The sequence below is a fragment of the Miniopterus natalensis genome, chromosome 5 (genome assembly GCF_054644295.1).
Source record: "Miniopterus natalensis isolate mMinNat1 chromosome 5, mMinNat1.hap1, whole genome shotgun sequence".
Classification (NCBI taxonomy): Eukaryota; Metazoa; Chordata; class Mammalia; order Chiroptera; family Miniopteridae; genus Miniopterus; species Miniopterus natalensis.
The window spans coordinates 78,932,815-78,952,982 of record NC_142085.1 but is presented as its reverse complement, the minus strand read 5'-3'; the positions used below and the strand labels follow the sequence as shown (position 1 = coordinate 78,952,982).

Sequence of the window (20,168 nt, the reverse complement as noted above, 5' to 3'; positions counted from 1 at the left end):
GTAACTTATCACTCTATTTAGCCCTCAGAAATGATACTGACCAGCCTCCTTCAAGGAAAAGGGAAAACAGCACCCTTTAAAAAGAGCCTTCAAATCATTATATCCTAGTAACACAACTTTAGAGCATGTGAAAGCTGTTTGCATTTTTACAAACAATTGTGAATCCAAGAAATAGTCTGAATATACTTTGAGACCTGGAAGAGTAGCAGGCACAGAGGAAAACAAAGCGAGTGTGGCGCAAAGAAGCAAATGTGCTAAAGGTGTAAATATTGGGAGTAATTTTTAAATTAGGGCAGAGAAGCAATAGAGGGCATGGTAAGTTTACCATTCTCTAGCTGCTGCTGCTGATCCTCTAAATCCTGCTGCACAGACTGGTAGTGGCCCAGAAAGCGATCGAAGGCCTGCTGCACAAAATCTGGGGCAGAAGGCCTAGACTTCAGGGCTGCACAGCTGGCACGCACCGTTTCAATTTTGGGGTGGAGGCCAAGGAGATTCGTCAGTTCCCGCTGTGGAAGAGAAAATATGGCCACATAACTCACCGAAGATGAACATCCTCACAGAAAGTTAATCAGAGCAGAATTAACCTAATGTTCACGATACAAGGAACATCCCTTTAAATAGGACTGGGCACAGAATTCTTTCATGTCCTGGACGGTGTCTCTTTACCTTGACGCTCGGCAAGGACTGCTGGGGAGATGGTGACGAGGGGGCATGTTGTACCCACTCCTCCTTTGCCTTTACGGTCTTTTCAAGCTCATCGAGTTGTTTAAAGTACGTGTTTATATCTTCCTGGAGCTGAATCTTTCTCGCCAGATCTTCCAAATGCTGAGACGCATTCTTCCATTCTGATAGTACCTTCTCCAGGGTATGTTTTATATCTTCAGTCGGAAGACCTTCTACACAGACATGAAAAATAAGGAGGCAATTCATACATTACAACAAAACTTTTTGGAATTTGTTATAAATATTCTAACATTCAAAATAATTAGGCAATCTCACATATAATGATCATTCCGTAAGTCCCTTTTAACATAACAAAAAAATTATAGTAATGAAATAATAATATAAAATAAATAAATATAAAACATAAATTATAATGATGTAATAGTAATGATGATGATGCTAATAATAACTTCGATTCCTTGACCAAAGTGAAAGAGGGGAGCTTGAAAGAGTGGTGTGACTACCACGAAAGGAGCATCAGTAGGGCTTAGAACTCCAGCCACAGCCTTTCCTGTAGAAGGTGTGTTTGCATCCTTGGCAGCCAGCACTCTGCTAGTTTCTAGTCTAAGCCTGGAAAATGAAACGGCCTGTCTGGACTTCTCTGGGGCTCTGACATCAGAAGGTATATGCTCTGAAAAAAAAACAGCTGGCTAGAAACACTCGGAGGCAGCTCAAGTCTTTGATGACCAAACCACAGTGTCATATGAATTGCAAAATGAATGGTAAGAATTCCCAGTGCTGGGAGCAACCTAGGGAGTGCGGGAACAGTCAGCCAGCAGCCAGATCTGCGAGCATCAGCAAGCCTACTGAGCACACCGCACACAGACCAGCAAGTACCACAGTATCGAGGCAGCAGTAAGATTATCTACTTTAGAGAGATAAATTTATGTTTATTCCTGACATCTTATAATTATTACTTTAAGTGGGACTATCCCAACAGTTTTATCATTTATTTACTTTGGTACATTATATCCCTAGGACTTATTTACCTTATAAATAATTTTGCTTGTCTCCCATTTTTGAGAGTTAGGGAATGTTCATAGAAATAATCAAGTTATATAAAATAATAGGTTTTGTCAGTCTATCCCTTACTATAAAATGCCATCAAATCATGTAAAAGCACTATGAAATAGCATGAGAAATCTGCAAAGGTGCCCGTATTGCCTGAGGAGAGCACACAGGTGGAGAAGATGACCTTAACATCTTTATCATTTGAGTAGGCAGCCAATAGAAACAATTGTGTTTTGTAAATATGTGCCATCAAAATCCAGGGTAAGGAGAGCGCTAAGGAAAAAAATGCAAGTACAACCAAAGTACACTTATGATCCGCAAATGATGCTATTTCAAAAATTCCGATAACACCCTGTATCCACTGAAAATTAGAAATGCAAACATGACATGATTCGAATATCACCCGTGTCGGTGGCTGAAGTTCACTGTCCCTCATGCAGGTAACAGAATATTAATTAGACCCAGGCAACATGTTCACACCATGGTCCAAGTTCAATTATCCCTGTGCATGGGGATCATCAACAAATTAACATTTTCCTGAAAAACTGAGCAATGGAAACCCAGGCTGTGCACCTGGCCGGGTCATTTCTAGTCTAAGTGGGCAAAAGAATATCAACCACTTCACTTTCATGTCAGCAATTTATGCTAAAGAAGAAAGAAAATCAAGCTGGTAAATACAAGTGTTTAAGATGAAAAAGTATCACTGCTCGTCTAGAAAACAGGCAAGAAGTCCTCACGCTGGGCACTAGGGACACTGACGCAATTTCCCAGCTCCTTTCTGTGCTCACCGACCGCATTTCATAGTCCATTCATTCTGCTCCCTTCAAACCAACTCTCAAAATTTAAATCTCCCTCCTCCGAGCCTGAGGTAATATAGGTTTGACCGATATCAAGTAGGAACAAAAGAACAGTTTGCATCATATAAAAGGGAAACTATACGTTGTTTTCTAAAATAATGGATTTGCTCCCAGAGACTTGGAGTTAGAACTTTTCTATCTCTACAAATTTCTAAGGGAGGAGAGATGGGAACAGAGAGAATCACCCAATTGTGCTTCACTTCTGTTCCGCATTTCTGGTTTTACAGCAGCAGGGTTACCAGCACAACCACACGTAGAGAAGTCAGACCAATACTGTAACATCAGAATCATGGATAACATGGGACGACAGTGGGGAGACTTTTTAAAATCATTTTCATTCTCTCACTAACTAAAAGCAAACACCCTTCAAAAAATGAGAAAATTAAACCCTGAACATATAAACCCTGTTCAGATCAATGCCCTCATTTCTCAGCTTCCCAACCCATCCTAAAAAAATCTTACTAACAGATATGCTTTTTTAAATAAGTATAATTAGGGTTCTGTAATGAATGCATTTCCAGCCCTACCAAAGCTCAAAAAATAATGCCAACACAAAATATAAAAGGTTTCTTATGAAATTAAGCAAGCATCCATTAGGTCACAAAATTCATACCTTAATATAACTTTATCTCTCCAATGTTATTAAAGTAAAATTTTCTTTTGCAACCCCCTCCCCCACACACAAAAAAATCCCCGATATACAGCCCCAAAGGAGGAGATTTTTAAATCTACACCAGTGGAATTTTACTGTTTTGCTGAGGTATCAGAGTTTTAGGTTCCCTGATCCTGTCTAAAAGCAGAACTTTGCTTTTATCAGTTTGATATAATCAGCCTCAGCATAAGATTTCAGTTGAAAAAGACATTCTGCTGACAAAAAAGTTTCTGAAAATCACTTTTCTAGCAAAGAGGGTTAGAGTATCAAAATATATATCTTTGATTTGTCAAACTAAATATTATCCAATGCCACCATCTAAAAACACATAAATAAAAAATCAAGAGTCTCACCTTTTCTCATTTGCTCCGAAAGGATTTGTCCAGTTTGGTTTAATTCATCCAGTCTGGGTCTTCTTTCTATCTGTTCTTTTTCTAGTCCCTGGAAATAAAGTCTCGATATAAGAAAGTTGCAAACTTTCTTCTCAGTGTAATGCAGATGCTATTTTAAGTTTTAATGTTTAATGTCCCTCCCACATTCTCTTTATGTGTTACAAAGTTTACCTAAGAGGATACTACAATATAAACCTAGGCGGTTCCAGGCTACCCTCCAGGACACCAGAGATGATTAACTTTGAAAAGGTAAATTCAAACAAACAATATAAAACTTTAGTTTCTTTTCAAGAACTACATTTTTACACTATAATTAAGAGTTCCTACCAAGAGGAATTAAGTACAATTAGTGTTTTAGGTCCAGGACATCCACCTATTCACATACACCACACCGTAAAAAGCAGCGTTTGCGTCCAAGTGAACTGAATGGGTTAGGGCAGAAATCACTGAACAAAAATTAATTATCAAGAAAAAAGATGAAAATCATTTGAGTCTCAGTATTCTTTTGGCTGGTGTTATATTAAGTCCAGGGATGACTGCGGTCCTGGCCTCCTCTCAATTCCCGTGGCACCCACCACTTTCTAACTTACATCAGCGATATTTACATGCATTATTCTTTAAATAAACATCCCCAGGCCCCTTACGGACAGACTCCATTGCTGATGGAGACGGCAGTCCAGGCCTGCTCTAGATGCCCAAATAGCTCACGAAAGGACCAACATCAATGGCTACAACCTCCTGGCACAACGTCAGTAACAGACACACACGTACAAAGTAGCAGAGCCAAGCTCCGGAAATTTGAATAGCATTTATGTTTAATAAAGTGAAGAAATAGAGTGAAGGAATCTGAAATACAGTGATCCCCCTTATCCTCGGGGGATCCGTTCCAAGATCCCAGTGGATGCCCGAAACCACCACGGGTAGCCACTCCAATACACGCTAGGCTTTACTTGTACATACATGCCTATGGTAACTAAGGCACAATACGAGATTAACAAGAAACTAATAATAAAACAGAACAATTATAACAATCTATTGTAATAAAGGTTATGCAAATGTGGTCTCTCTCTTTCTGTCTCTCTCAAGATATCTTACTGCCCTGTACCCACCTTTTCTCTTTGGCATGTCTGAATTGCCAGCATCACTACTCTTGCGCTTTGGGGCCATCATTAAGTAAAATAAGTATTACTTGCACATAAGCACGGTGACACCTCGACAGTCCACCTGATAACCAAGACAGCTGCTAAGTGACCAAGACAGGCTCTAGGTGACTAACGGGAGGACAGTGTATCAACGTGGATGCACTGAACAAAGGTGGGACTCACGTCCCAGGTGGCCGAAGCAGGACAGCGGGAGATTTCATCACGCCACTCAGAACAGCCTGCAATTTAAAACTTATGAACTGTTTATTTCTGGAATTATCCACTTAATATTCTTGGACTACGGTTGATTTGCAGGTAGCTGTGGATACAGAGGTACTAATGCGGTCTGTTGTATTTGGAAAGCCAAACATCTGCATACACAAAGTCACAAATTATTAGGTGCTAGATTAAGGCCTAATCAAGCTAAAAATAGAAATCATATTTAGAGGCCTTAGGAAGCAAGGGTTCCTTCCTACACAACTCAGTGGTGAAGAAGGGGGAAAAAAATCTTCTCCACGCAGGGCTCTGATACCAGCCAGCTTGACTCAGTTCATAGTTTACTACACTGGTCTAAAAGCTATGTTGTGGCTGCATTTATTCTACAGGAAGCTTTTGGATCCCGTCACATCTTTGTGCCAAAGTAAATCTATCCTGATGAAATATTTTATTCACTAGTGGGCTCTTGTTTCATGGTTTACCTTCAGCTTCTTTTTCATTTCTGAAGTCTCTTGCATCTTCTTATATTCTTTTATCTCTGTGGCCAGAATGGCAGTCTTTGATTTCAAAATCCAGTCCAACAGCTCTGCACTCAGGGCATCAAACCTGATTTAAGATTCAGATGTTACCACTTGTCATTCGCTTCCTTCTATTGTTTCACTTGGCTCAAGCAGGAGAGCAGCCAAGACACCCATCCAGCAAGTGTTTTAAACACTCCTCAGAAGCCAAACCAAAATGAAAGAGGCAACCCAGAAACGCAGAGACCACGCGAAACAAGATCATGCATTTACAATTCAAAGTACGAAAAGAGGAGTAATGTCGCCGTGTTAGTATGTAACTAAAGAAAATAAATTTTTAAATGTTGAAACTTTTTAAAGAAATCACTTGTATTTTCATAAAACGCTTGTAGAAAATGAAAAACAGATTTGGTTAGATAATGACAGAAAAGAACCCATAGGGACATTGCTCAAGTTCATGCCTTCTTTAATTTAACATGTTTCTGAGGTGAGCCTACTATGCGCCAGGCACTGGTCTGGGCTCTAGATAGGAAGGTAAGTGAGACAATCCCAGCCCTCAGGGAGCTTCCAGTCTCCTGAAGTCAATGAAGGGTAAAAGGCAGTAACTGAAAGAGTTTGCTAGGTGCCAATTCCAGGAATTCAGGGAGGGGTGGCTTCCTGGGGGAGAATGGCATTAAGCCAGGAGTCTGCCTTGCTGCAAAGAGAGATCAAAGAAAGTGAGAGCCGCACTGTGCAGGCCGCAAGTAGTCAGGTGTGGCTGGGATAGCGAGCGCTCCGTGGGAGGGAGCGCAGCCTGTTACAGGAAGGCCCTGGGGGTAGATTAAGGAGCTGGGTTTCAAAGAAGGGCCGCTGAGAGCCAGGGGAGGGTGTAAAGCCCGGGGCTGGCGGTTCCATTTACCTGGCAGCCTTCACCGAGAAGAAGGCATAAGGAGGCAAGGCCAGAGCAAAGGCTGAGGTGGGAACAGGAGCCAGAGCGAGGACAGTGGGAGAAGACAAACGTGTACAGGCTGGGGAGGCGCTGGGAAGGGACGTCAAGACCACGGCGCGAGGAGCGAGGGGGAAACGGTCACCGACTGCTGGCCACCCTCCAGGCCCTGCCTAAGCATTTTATGTGTACTCTTACCCCAAGGCGTCCTCACAGCCACCCCATGAGCTATCCACTACTATTATCCCTTTAATAACACAGGAATTGAGCTCCTGGAGGTTTTAAATAACTGACCCAGGCCACGCAGTTGATAAATGATAGAGCTGGGAGTCCAACGAGGCCATCTGTCCTCTTAATCACACTCTCAAAACAACCGCTGGATACTTTGAGGTACTTTAAGGTGAGCACAGATGGCCCTCGCTGAATCTTTGGGGAAACTTCGCTTAAAATGTTTCTAGTGAACTACAAATAGTTGTTTTTTCACCCATGTAAGTTTTCCTTGTAACTTGTACAAGATTTTGTGACACTCCAGGTACATAACCGGGGTCCGTGTGTCGCTCAAGCCACGGTACCTCCGGACTCCTTGCAATGTGAGATGATCAGCGACCTCAGAAAGAAAGAAAACGTGCAAAAAGATCGAGGGGTGAAAAAATGAAAGGAAAAAAGGAGACTAACTACTTCCCCGAATGAAGTATTTTTGACCTGCGAGAAGAGAAAGGAGCGTCACAAACGACAAGGACATGTGTCTAAAGCAGAACTGTCGGAAAGGTGAAGTGAAAGGGTAACGGAGGCGTCTCGGGGAGCAGGCCGCCGAGGCGATGGCAGGAGAGGCCAGCGCGGTTCGGCCCACGGTTCGGGGTGAACGCAGGAGAGACAAAGCCCCCCCGAGACGCTGGGGCCCAGCCAGCGAGCAGAGGGCGCTCCGAGGGCGGGGCGAGCGCTGCTAACCGCCCTGACCTCTAAGTGTGCGTGTGCTCGGTGTGAGTGTGGAAAGGTGCAGGGACCGAGCGCGCTGCGCGCGGCGCTGGGTTTGGGAAGGTCTCCTGCTCTCACTTTTTCCTAGTGTCCGTGTCCACGGGGACCTGCCTCTTCTTTGGAGGCGGGGGAGGAGGCAGCTCCTGCTTAGACCGTTTGGTGGATACTTGTTCTCGGATGTGAACAGTCTCCAGGAGGTCCTTCTGAGGAATCTGCGACATCCCCAGCTTTCCCACGGCCTGAGTCACCTGAAATACAATCGGCCAAAGTTTTAATGTTTTATTGCCGCTTTACTGAGATAGAATTCAGATGCCAGAAAATTCTTTCTTTGACGATGTACAACTCGGTGGTCATTAGTGCGTTCACAGGGTTATGCAACTGTGGCCACTTTCTAATTCCAGAATAATTTCAAAAGGAACCCTGGACCGGTTAACAGTCACCTCCTGTCCCCTCCCCTTGACTCCTGGTGACCACTAATCTGCTTTCTGTCTCTACGAATCTGTCTGCTCTGGAGAGTTCATAGAGATAGAATCAGACGGCTTATAACCTTGTTACGGGCTCCTTTTACTTGCACAGTGTGTTCAAGGTTCATCCATGTCAGAGCATGTATCGGTACATCATGTTTATTGCCAAAAAAGTATCCCACTGTATGGGTTCACCACACTTTGCTTATTCATTCATCCGTCTACCGGGCATTTGCGTTGTTTCACTTCTTGTCTATTATGAATAATGCAGCTATGAACATTTATGTACAAACCAGTTTTATTTTTTATTAATTCGCTAAAATATTTGTAAATTAATAAGATTTAAAGATCATTGAATGAATTCACATCTGATATCAGTTAGCAAGGGTTAAATAACTGGATATTACTCTTCTTTTTTGAAGATCTATTAAAATTTACTTTAGAAAACTAAAGATTTTCACATGTCGATTTTTCAATTTTATTGTAAACCAGGTATAAGGAACCAACTTTTTAGTTTAGCTACTACTCTTTTGTTTCGTAAAAACTAAAACTAACCTGAACATTTCATCGCTACTTAATGGCACAACATACTGCCCAGAGCAAAGGTTACCTGGTTGGAGGAATCTTCTAGTCTCTGCACCAGAGAATCCCACCTCTGAGTCAGTTCCTCCGAGTCACTGTTGATCTTCTTAGATGCCTTCGGATTATCAAGTAACTGACCCACATCCTGGCCAATCTCACTCAGCTGGTCCAACGCTTGACGCTTCATTTCCATGTCTTCCTTCAAAATCTAGTATTTCAGATATTTGTTAGATGACTCCCTTTTAATAAGATTTGATCTTTCTGTCCCCCCAGCCAGAAAATGTAAACATGTGTATTTTATAGTAAAATTTACCCTTGCAATTCTCTAATGCTAAAACATACGACTCCTGGTTCTAGATCATTCCATGGCAGCACTGCAGTGTTGGGTAACGTGTCCTAATCTGCATTTACTGAGTTGTATTAACTACTTATCTAAAACCCTAAAATGTCACAGGCTCACAAGACAGGTGCTGATGGTAACATTACTTACAGCCAGTCGTCGAACACTGACACTTAGTTCCTTTTGGTCTCTGAAGTTGCTCGTCTGGACTTTATTTAAAGCTTCTTCTTTTTCGGTTAGCCAAGCTTTCAGCAAGCACTACAAATGATAACAAAAGTCAGAAATATATTTGGGGGATCCTTTGGTAATCCAATATCAAGTTCCCAAATCTCTAACGTTTATGCTCTTAGAGGGTCCACCCTTATCTCGGATAAAAAGGATTTTAAACACCTAAGCAAGAGGCCTGAGTGACACAGAAAAGACACCTTATTAAAGGCATTATCATTCTCAGATTTGCAACAGATCAACCTGAAATGAGCCCCACACCTGGATAAATAAACCTAATTCGCAGGGAGGGAGGTGGATCTAGAAGACTATTCAAGTCTCTAAAAGATTCACACTGTGACACTCAGGGGCAGAAGGAATCTGAGAGATTGTCTTGTCTCAACCCCTCGTTTTAGGGAGGAAAGAGAGAAAAGCCAAGTTATACATCCAAGATCCCTTGGCTAGTTCACAGAAGAGCCAGATCAAAGACCCACGCTCCAAAGCTAATGGTTTTTCCACAGCATCGCCAGAAAACCGCACTAACGCTCAGGTTCAACAGTAATTATGGTTAGAGAAGTCTGAGGACAGTCCAAAGCCAGTATAAAGATATTTCAACTTCACTGGGCAACAATACATATGGGTTTTTTAAGGCAAAAGTAGAGAGATAAACTTGAAACAGGGTGGAAAACAGCATGGCTGTACTGGGATCATTCTTCCAAAATGCCGTGTCTACCACAGAAACCCTTTGCTATGGAAATGGGCGGGGGGGGGGGAATCTTGGCTCTGTGTTTGCAATGGAATCAATTCTTTCTCTAATTGTATTTTACCAGTGATTGTAGCTACTATTCCTTTCCTCTATACCCCACACACACACGAAAGATAAAGATTAAGAACATAAAAGACAAAAATGGGTCCTGCCCTCAGTGGAGTAAGAGTAACAAGACATGCACAGGATTAACTATGGCACAAGACACAAAGTGCAGACACCACACAAGAGATCACGTCCAGTTGGGGGGGGGGGGGGCGCCTAGATGACTTCAGGGTTCTTGATGACTGGAGAGAACCTAAAAATAAAGATGTGAGTCTAAAGGCATTCCATGGCAGATGCCAATCTTTAAACAGAAAACACAAAGGCTAGAAAACAAGTGAAATACATTTTCTCTTTCAAAAAATGAAACAACAAAAGCCACGAGGCACCTACAAGGTGCCGAGCACTGGAACAGACAGTGAAAAAGAGCCGGGACCGTTCTTGTGGCACTGGCAGCCTGGCAATGGGCTGCGAACTGGGGATTTAATATCCTCCGTGCCGCACGCAGCACAGGCCCACGCTACAAAAGCTTGGAACTAATTCTCACAGCACATGTCTGACTCTTAAAGCCTCTGCGGCTGAGTGCACAATAATCCGGGGAAGATCTTCTAATTCAGATACAGCTGACCTGGGCTCATTCCTGCAACGGCAAGTTTCTCTATATTACGTGCCCATGTTGGCATCAACCCTCCAGGATCACAAGATCCCTCCTTCCATATCACCAGCAGAAAGCCATTCAAAGGTCAGTTTTAAACCTAAAATATTGACCAAAATACTAGCTACTCCCTATTTTTAAATATTTTTATTTGGCAAACTAAAACTCTTTCCAAGTTTTAAATTATTTTACCTAGCAGAAGAGCAACACAATGGTTTTCTCTAGCAACCAATGTCTCCTACTGTCACTGTTAAAGTACAGTTTTAACTATCTGATGTTACACTTTGACATGAAAACAAGGGTCTAAGCAATAAGTAAATGTAAGTATTTGTAAAATGCTCTGTAAATAGTTCAGAAATTAGAACCAGGTCCATTATGTGATTCTTAACAGGAAGACTGTAACCAATGACTGGGGACAGGGAATAGTGATTAACAGTTTATATTTTGCACCCACTTTTGAAGATGTTCTGTCTGCACCATATTTAGTAAACCACAAAACATCTACACTTGTTTAATTGCCAGAAAAGAATATAGTTTCTTTTCTGTAGATGGAAATGAAATGCACTTAGAAGAATCAGAATGGACACTGAGATGTGGGAATAGAGTATCTGCTTATTTGCTAAACCACAACTGTTTGGTGTTTTCAGAGAAAAGTTTTGCTTATTTGAACCCTCTTTCGACGGTAGCTTTTCTGGAAGGATGGAGGGGGGCAAAGGGCCACCATTCTGACTGGAAACAAGGTGGCAGCTTTGTGCCAAAGGTTCATTTACTATGGTAATCCTATGTGGGGAAAATATACTGTTAAGCAAATGTTAAATCAATGATGTTGCTAAATAATATTTTCTAGTTAATTTCTGTACTTATTCTGTTTTAAAAATCATCAAAAATTCTTGTGAATTAAATGTCACCAAGTATTGAGTGAATTCACTCATTCATTATCTATGGAGCACAAACCATACGCTAGGCACCATTGATACAAGTTCAAACACAAATGTAATGAGATTATCATGGCAAACCCTGAAAGGAGCACATCTAAATACTAACATTCTAAATAATAAACACAGATCAAATTGTTGTTACAAAGGAACCACATAATACAATCTCTATGAATAATCTTCATGTAAAATGGATACAAATCTGACTTTAAAAATAATAAATAATTATTTGTAAATGTTCCTTTAGTAGAAAAGTGAATAAGACTTCACTCTAATGCTATAATTAAAGATGATTTACCTTCCACCATCTATTTTGACCACTGTGGATCACAGTTGCATACCTGCTCTTCCAATAACTCCTGCCACAAGATACTGATTTCGTGTAACCTGTTCCAGCGTTCTTCAGTCCATCGGCACACTGCTGTCCAACGTTCACCAAGTTTCTAGGAAAGGAAGAAACCAACCTTTGTCAACAGGGTCTTAAGAAACAGTTATCACTCTCCTTAAAGTAATTCTTGACATCTGTTGTTCTCTATTACGGAGTAACAATTTATAAAAAATATATTTTTTTATTTAAAAAACTGCTTTAAAATAAAACAGATGAATCCTATAAATTTCTAGTTCAGAAAAACTAATTTCCATAGAATATAACTAATTATTTCATATTACATAGCTAAAAAGCAGCACAACTAGGAGTCTATCCTATAACTTTCAACTCCAAATTCAATTTCCATTTTATTGTGTTTTTTATTTGAGAATTTAACATTTTTACATACATTGTCAAAATATAGCGAACATCTACTTTTTGTGCTTCAATTTGTTTCAGGCTATAATTATATTTAAAACAAAATTCAATGCATCAATAATTTCTTTTCTTTTTTTTTTAATATATCTTTACTGATTTCAGAGAGAAGAAGGGAGAGGGGGAGAGAGAGAAAGAGAGAGAGAGAAACATCAATGATGAGAGTCATTGATCCGATGCCTCCTGCATGCCCCCTGTTGGGGATCAAGCCCGAAACCCAGGAATGTACCCTGACTAGAAATCGAACCTCGATCTCCTGGATCATAGATCAATGCTCAACCTCTGAGCCACGCCAGCTGGGCATCAATAATTTCTTAACCATCTTTTATATGCCAAGAAAATTTTCATTTGTAGTACAAAAATAAAATTTTAACCTTATAAAAACTGTGTGTTTAATGAGAGAATTACTATTAAATATAATTAATTGATTTTTTGTTTACATCACATGATCCATAGAAAATTCCACAAAATTTAGCCACAGAATATGTACAAGTATTAACAATACTAAATAAATTATTTTGATTACCTTTTTAAAAAAAAATCATTCTTCATAATAACTTTCCCAATAAATTATTTTGTTACCATTTTATAAATAATGATTAACAAAGGTTCAATTTCATTTGTACATTACTTAAATATGAGCAAGAATTATTTAATTCATTTATCCTATTTTGATATTTCATACCAGAGAAAGCCTCATACAGTGCAAAGAGTAGAAGACAGAGCCAGAGTACATCAGAGCCAGTCTCATCATGAAAACTCACTGTCTAAGTAGGCTAGACACGAATGCCTACCTCTCACGTTACTAGTTACTAAGTAATAACTAAGTACTTCTGCACCAAGGCCTCAAAATCACTGGCCAACTTTAAATGAAGATACATGCGATGAAATTACAGTCTGAAAGCTTTTCTGAAAATCATAAACTGGTAACATCATAGCAGATAATCCCAGTATTATTCAAATGAAATACCAATCAATCTCTTTGAAAAGACTTTACACTATAACCTTTATGCAAAAAGAAGCAATTTGTTGGGGTTCCCAAAACTGTTGTTGAAACTCACACATTGATCCACCAAAGAAACAGGGATGTTAAACCCTACATGGCTGAAATTCTCAAACTTTAATATGCGTGGACACTTTTTTTAAAGTGCGGATCCACTGAGCCCCACTCCCAGGAATTCAGGTCGGCATGGAGCCCAGGAATCTACATTTTAACAAATTCCTCAGAAGCCTGTGGACCACTTTTGGAGATCAGTTCCTGTGCTTCCCAACCTTGTTACTATTACACACAAGGAAGCTGATGACCTGAAACAGCCCCGCCCACTCACCCCAGGGCTGATGCAAAGGAATGCTACCCAGGTTCTCCCGTAACCCACATGCTGTGGGACCCCAACCCCTAAAGTAGGTTCCTCTCCTCTTCTACACAGTGTGATGAGATGTAAAGAACAGGGTACATGTAACTGGGTCTCAGACCACAGGTCGCTTGGGATTACCCTCCCATTCTTACCTGTAACTGATCTTCTAGGACAGCTGTGGCACTCTCACCGCTGTTTTCATCAACAATTACCACCATGTGAGTTAGTGAATTTACCTTCACCTGTTCAACCTCAAGATCATTTTGCAAACTCTAGAGAGAAAAAAATGAGATATACCATTATTTCTACTCTTTCACATTTACCTATTTAAAATCCACTCGGTTGTCAATAATAATTAAGGACATTTAATAAGGCATCGTGTTTAAATTTCCAAACATTACCCTAAGTGTTCTACTAATGAAACAAGCCCATTATACAGCCTTCCGTTTCATCATGAACCAAAGCAGTTTGAAAATGCAATGTCATAACAGATTGCAAACGGGATGTCATTACTTTTATTCCAAATTCTGGCAAAAAATAATGTAGCATAAATGAGTTGAATGTCTATACTAGGAATTAAAATTAAAATGTAGAATCGGTCAATCAAAAAAAGTCCCAAATTTTCGTTTTCTCTAGTGCAGCCTGACATAAAATGAGAGATAAGTAGATGCTATCTGATGGTCGGAAGCTATTCTGATAAGTACTGTAGATGCTATTTGACTAGCTACCCAGGAAAGCAATTAAGGACACAGACGACTTTCATTCTCACCTCTTCCACAGGATGAGCATGGCAGGCCAAGACGTACAAATATAGGTAATTTATTTAAACACTACCAACAGTGCTGTCAAATGCCTTTTGAGTTGCATTTAAAGTATCCCTAAAGCTTTATTTATCAGTTATCCAGACATTTCATTGAAAAATCAGATTATTCAAACACCTTGCAGACAAGCTACTTGCTCTACTTTTCCTTGACTATGAAAAGTTACCTCCAAAATTTGTGACCAAATGAAACTGCCCACCAAATTTTTATTCTTCACCTAAGGCCCTACACTGCCCTAGACTGAAGAAGAGGCAATAGCTTTCTTTCTAGGATGAGGCGCAGATAAGGCTCAGGGTTTGCTTCTTTACCCACACACGGCACTCATGCCCACGCCCAGGGCCTCTTAAGCACTTACAGGTCCAAAACAGCCTCGAGAATCTTAGAGACGCTGTGCGCTTTCCGAAGAACACTATGCAGCACACCCATACGAAACGTCACCTGGGCACCCATCCCAGAAAAGTCGCATCCCTGGGAACTCCACCCTCTAAGATGCTGCAAAAGGGGACACGGAAGAAGTGTCCCACCGCTGCCCTGATGACAGAGGCCCCTGAGAATGCTAAGTGCTGCCAGGTCATATTTGATAAGGTATAAAAGAAACATGAACGGGATTTACTTTATGGTCTTCCAGCAGCTTTTGGAGGGACTGCAGATCCCCGTCCAGGGGGCAGGTTTCCATCTTCTGGATGCGCTCTTCCGTGAGCGTTAGCCAGGCAGAGAGCTGCTGCAGCTGCTGCTTCTGCAGTTCCATCAGCACATCGTGCAGCCTGTCCAGGAGGGCGCAGCATTAATCCCACTCGCTTTTCCCCTTTGCAAAGGCAAATGCACACAATACACACCCCGGGCAGCAAAGAAATGGGGCAAGGAAACACATTCCTGTCTAACCATTTAAAGTAGCATTTAGTCTTCAAGTACAGAATCAAGCAAACTTCCATGTCCTTCCTAAAAGGTGTCATTTAAATGCAGTCCAAAAATGCAAATAACAGCACCCACTATTCCTATCAGAATCATTGTCTCTTCAATCAGGAATTCCTGCATATTAAATAGGTGGAAATGACAAGGGAATGCAGTTTGCTCCTCAATACCCAATGCAGAAAATAAAATGACCGTGGGGGGTGGGGGACTGCTTTAGAAAATGTTACAAAACCAAACTAAATAAATACTACATAATTCTGTCTTCATATCGAGTTAATGGTTAGCCAAGGTTAATACTGCAAATCAATAACTGTCCATATGAAATGTCCTTTCCTTTTTCCTAATTTCTGTACTCCAACCTTCACCTTCTAATCTGGTTAACACATCAAAGGAGAAACAACGATCATACAAAAGTCCGGCAACATTACACAAAGAAAAGAGTCAAATTTTACAAGGCAAGCTCTGTAATTATCTTGTTTTCACAGACAGGCAGACAATGATTTCCAGCTAAATGGGGCAGCGCACTTTATGGAATAAAGTGTTAATTTCTTGGCTTCCACTCACCGGGACTGTCTGTCCATACTTTCCACCCTAAGTGCCTCCCATCTGGCATTCAGCAGGGTCATTTGTTCCTGAATTTCAAACTCCTCTTCATCTGACAGAGTTCCTTGTGTTATCAGCTGGTTTCCGGCCTGCAGGACACTCCCCACACTGCTCTGGTGTGCGGTCAGCTCCATCATAAAAGCCTAGACAGGAACATCATTATGATTTTTGAGCAGCTCATTGCAAAAAATATATAAATAAATTATTAATGCTTAATTATCAAAGCTGCAGAAAAAGGCACAGTGTAAATAACGTAGACTTTGACCCAATTTTGAATACAGGAAAGAAGCAGCTGGCCTAAGTAAAAAGGGGAATCGATGGAAGAGAGCAATATTACATCAGATAGTAGCAACTGGTTTTAAGTAAATGCTGATTATGATACTGATAGATCGTGAACATAGAATTATGAGAAAACAGAATAAATAAAACACTATGCTCACCCAAAAAGAACTACTTAAAGAATATGACAATCTCTATTATTTTCAGACCAAACCAGCAAGTAAGACCTGTCAAATTAACATGCTGGCACACACACCAAATAAACTACTTAATCAAAAAGAAATCTCCATGCAATCAAATCAATACAGTGCAATATAATATATCCTGGAAATACTAGGAAATTTTCATTATATAAAATTATACATGAACACTGGGTATGACATTTGCTTAATCATACAGTACATAAAAATAATCACTTCCTGGGGAGCACTCCAAATCTAAAGACTTGGTGTATTTGTATTAATTAGCCACCCTGTGTTTTAACTGTAACAACAGGCTTCTGAAACTAGCGGCACTGTGCATTGATTTGTGTCGGCTCCACAGAATATACAAGTTACGATAAGATTAAAATCTAAAACCTAATTCCAGTGCACAGCCAATCACCCTTCTATTTAAGCAGAACAAAGCCCTATTTAAATATCACAATGCGCCGCGGCCTTTCTGGGGAGCAGAGTTCAGTAAACGTGCAGGTCGGGGCAGAGCCCCTGATAAGGCACAGGCGCCGGGCCGGACAGATGCCACTGGCCGGCTACAGATTATTTACTTCGTGGGTGGCGAACTGCTCCTTGACTTCTTCCACATCCTCCGAGATGTCATCCTGCTCCTGGAACGTGTCCTCGGCAGAAAGCAGCCAGGTCAGCACGTCCTCCAGGGCTGTCTGATAGCTGTCCAGGTCCATGTCCACCTCGGTGACGGTGCTGGGGGTCTCAGCCCGGGGACTCCCGCGCTCCTCCTCTGGCGTTGAGCTCTAGGAAAACGAAGCCAAGAGAAAACCCACAAGCGTCGTGAAGACCGGGAGGTGACCCGTAGAGACACGCTGCAGGGAGAACCTTCGAGGGGAAGCACCCGCCGTGCCTCAGGCATTCGGCCAGCTCTGGGGAGCGGGGCGAGCCGTGCCCGGGGCCGGGCGGGCGCAACGCGTGTATTCAGGGCACTGGGATGGCACAGGGAGGAGAGCAGGAGCAGCGTGCACTCCTGGGTGCTGTGCTCACGGGGAGTCTAACATAGTCGGGAAGAGACAAATAACCCCAGGAATCACTCTGAACAAAAATAAAATGGCTTTTAGCAAAGCTATAAATTCCATGGTTCCAATAAGAGATGTTATTTGAGTTCAGCAAGGGCTAAAATAGGAAAGTTTCATGCAGGATCGTGTTGGACCTTAAAAGATAAATATAAACTACAGAAAAGCAGGTAAAAATTGGAACTCTAATGGACCCTAGTTAAACTGCTGTTATTGAAATGCATTTTAGCGTTTTATTTTTTACCCCGAAAGGCAGCCACACATGTATTGTTTTTGGAGGCGGCTACCCTTAGTTCACTTACTGGCCTTTTTTTTTTGAAAAGCCCATGGGAATAGAATAAATTTATCTCAAGCAATGCATTATTTTCTATATACTTTAGAACCTTGGAACCAAATGAACTGTCTCTCTTCTGTTCATTTGTTCCCTTTCAGGGCAAAACTTTAAAATCTGCCAGCAGCCTATCTACACTTAATTACCACTCGTCCACAATTTTTATGTATTTCAAACATACAAAAATGTATAGAGAACAATATAAGAAATGCTCATGTATGTGACAGCTACAATTCGTGAACACTCCCTTTCAGATTTGGTATTGGTCCCCACCGCTCACCTGAGAAGGCTTTTACCAGTGTCACCAATAACCTTCCCACCGACAAATCCACTTTTCTAGCATCATCTGGAGGATGACCATGTAATTAATTAACCAACAAACGAGAACATTTTTACAAAACCGGTGCTAGGATAACACACAGAAACCAGAACTGTTCCAAGCAAACCCAGAGACCTGGTCACCCTCTTTCTTTCTTAAGCTCTCAGCAGCGCTCCACGTGGCTGACGCTCCCCACCCTCCTGAAGCCCTCCTTTCCCTGCCTCAGTAACACCACCTTGGTTTTCCTCCTGGTTCCACAGCCAACCTGTAAGTAATGAATCTCCTCAAAATCTCCTCCTGGGCCCTTTCTTCTGTTCTCTGTGTACTTGGTCTGAGTGGTTTCATACATTCCCATTGGAGTTAAAGATCCATCTATATCCCACAGACATCTGCCTTTATATTTCTGGTCCTAAACTCCAAACTCCTCCGTCCAGCTGCCTTAACAACTTCATTTCAATGTCCCGGAGGCATATCAAACCATGTCTCTATTTACCCTTTATTTCCCCCCAAACTTAGTCTCCCTTGGGCTCTCCCATTTCTGTAAATGGCTCCTTCATGCACTAAACTTCTCCAGCTAAGAACCAGGGAGCCGGCCTTGGTTTCTCTCTTTCTTTCACCTCCCACATTTCATATGTAAGCAATTCCTACCTTCAAAATGTGCCTCCAAGCCATCCAGACCTTTCCATCTCCACAACCACCATCCCGTGCTCAGGCCTGCACAGCCTGCTAGCCGGTACCTTACTGCCTGCTGCCACCCACTCCCACCTCTACCATCCACGTCTCACTCAGCCACCAGAGTGATCTCTGAAAACGTAACCGCATCCCAAGACTTAAAACCTTTCACTGCTTTCCAGTGCTACAAGATACAATTTAAAATTCTTGACATAGTTTATAAAACTACTGTGACAGCAAGAAACTGAATGAGTGAGTGTGTAAGAGTGTGTAGGGTTGGATTTCAATAAGTTAATCAGGGAAGACTTCTCTGACAAAGTTCCATTGAAATTGAGGAAAGGCTGGAAGCTTGCCATGCAAACAGTGGGTGAAGGAGCATTTCATAGAGAGAAACCCACATGCACAAGACTCTTCGGGAAGCAGAGGAAACAGTCCGCCATGACTGCAGTGCGGTGGCCTGAGATGAATTGCGGAGGGAGGCTGGGTGTTGTAAACGACAAGAGAAGATGAGGTCTTCAATGAGCATGAAGGCTGAGGCAGAAAACACACACACACCAGAGACATCTTGGAGAAAGAATCAAACACAGACCCAGTAAACTGTATGCTGGCGTTTAAAAAAACAAATCAGTGAGCACACAGACAAAACACTGGATAGTTAGGAGACAGCTGGTGCCAAAGACAGAGAAGGGAAAGTGGGTTAAGTTCTGGACCTCAAATTCTGAAACTGAAGAGCCAAAATAACCCTGGAGAACTTCTAGCACCAAAGCTCTATGCTCTAATGATGCTACCTGAGAACTAGGAAACTTACTGAGTGACCAGCCAGAGGTTGCAGAGATAAGCACTAGGATCTAGGGAGGTGGGACATGGATGGAAGGCATTATCTAAATGCAAATGTCAGCAGGTATCAACTAAAACACAAGAGGAGACTTTCAACTGGGACATTCAAGAGAAATGCAGGAATTATTTGCTGACCACCCCTCAAGCTCCAGAGCACGTTTGTAGAAAGGCAGCAAGAGAGGAAGGCTGGCTGTCGGTGTTCATGGCAAAGTATCGGAAGGCCAGCTCTGTCCAACACTAAATGATCAAAACTGGACCACATTTTATTTCTTCAATGAGCTTCATGCAATCTCTAAGGCACTAATGAAAGCATGCAAATGAAGAAGTTAGTATTAATACACTTTCTCTAATTAAACAGCCAATGGGTTCTATAATTCATATCATGTCACCTTGAGCCCTAAAGAGAAGCAATCATTTTATCTCCACATCATGAAAGGCAAATGAAATCACCTTCCTCTTTAAGACAGAATAACCTTAACTATAGGAAGGAAAATATCCCAGAGTCCTATCAAAAGGAGCCCAATCCAAAAAACAAATGGCTCCAATCAAAAAGCAACCTCAGAAGATTATCTGAGCCACTCAAAAGGGTACATCGTTA

At 41.5% G+C, this 20,168-nt stretch overlaps 1 protein-coding gene across 1 annotated transcript in view; it reads right to left on the bottom strand.

The window, feature by feature from the left end:
- UTRN (utrophin) overlaps positions 1-20,168 on the bottom strand; it is a 399,896-nt gene that overhangs the window by 273,837 nt on the left and 105,891 nt on the right. Inside the window, exons 10-21 of the mRNA XM_087817673.1 lie at positions 16,935-17,138; positions 15,854-16,035; positions 14,991-15,141; positions 13,709-13,828; positions 11,741-11,842; positions 8,948-9,055; positions 8,486-8,665; positions 7,490-7,659; positions 5,476-5,599; positions 3,597-3,684; positions 667-896; positions 326-506 (exon numbers count right to left, since the gene is read on the bottom strand). Coding sequence (XP_087673799.1) covers positions 326-506; positions 667-896; positions 3,597-3,684; positions 5,476-5,599; positions 7,490-7,659; positions 8,486-8,665; positions 8,948-9,055; positions 11,741-11,842; positions 13,709-13,828; positions 14,991-15,141; positions 15,854-16,035; positions 16,935-17,138 — 1,840 coding nt within the window. The remainder of the gene's footprint in view (positions 1-325; positions 507-666; positions 897-3,596; positions 3,685-5,475; positions 5,600-7,489; positions 7,660-8,485; positions 8,666-8,947; positions 9,056-11,740; positions 11,843-13,708; positions 13,829-14,990; positions 15,142-15,853; positions 16,036-16,934; positions 17,139-20,168) is intronic.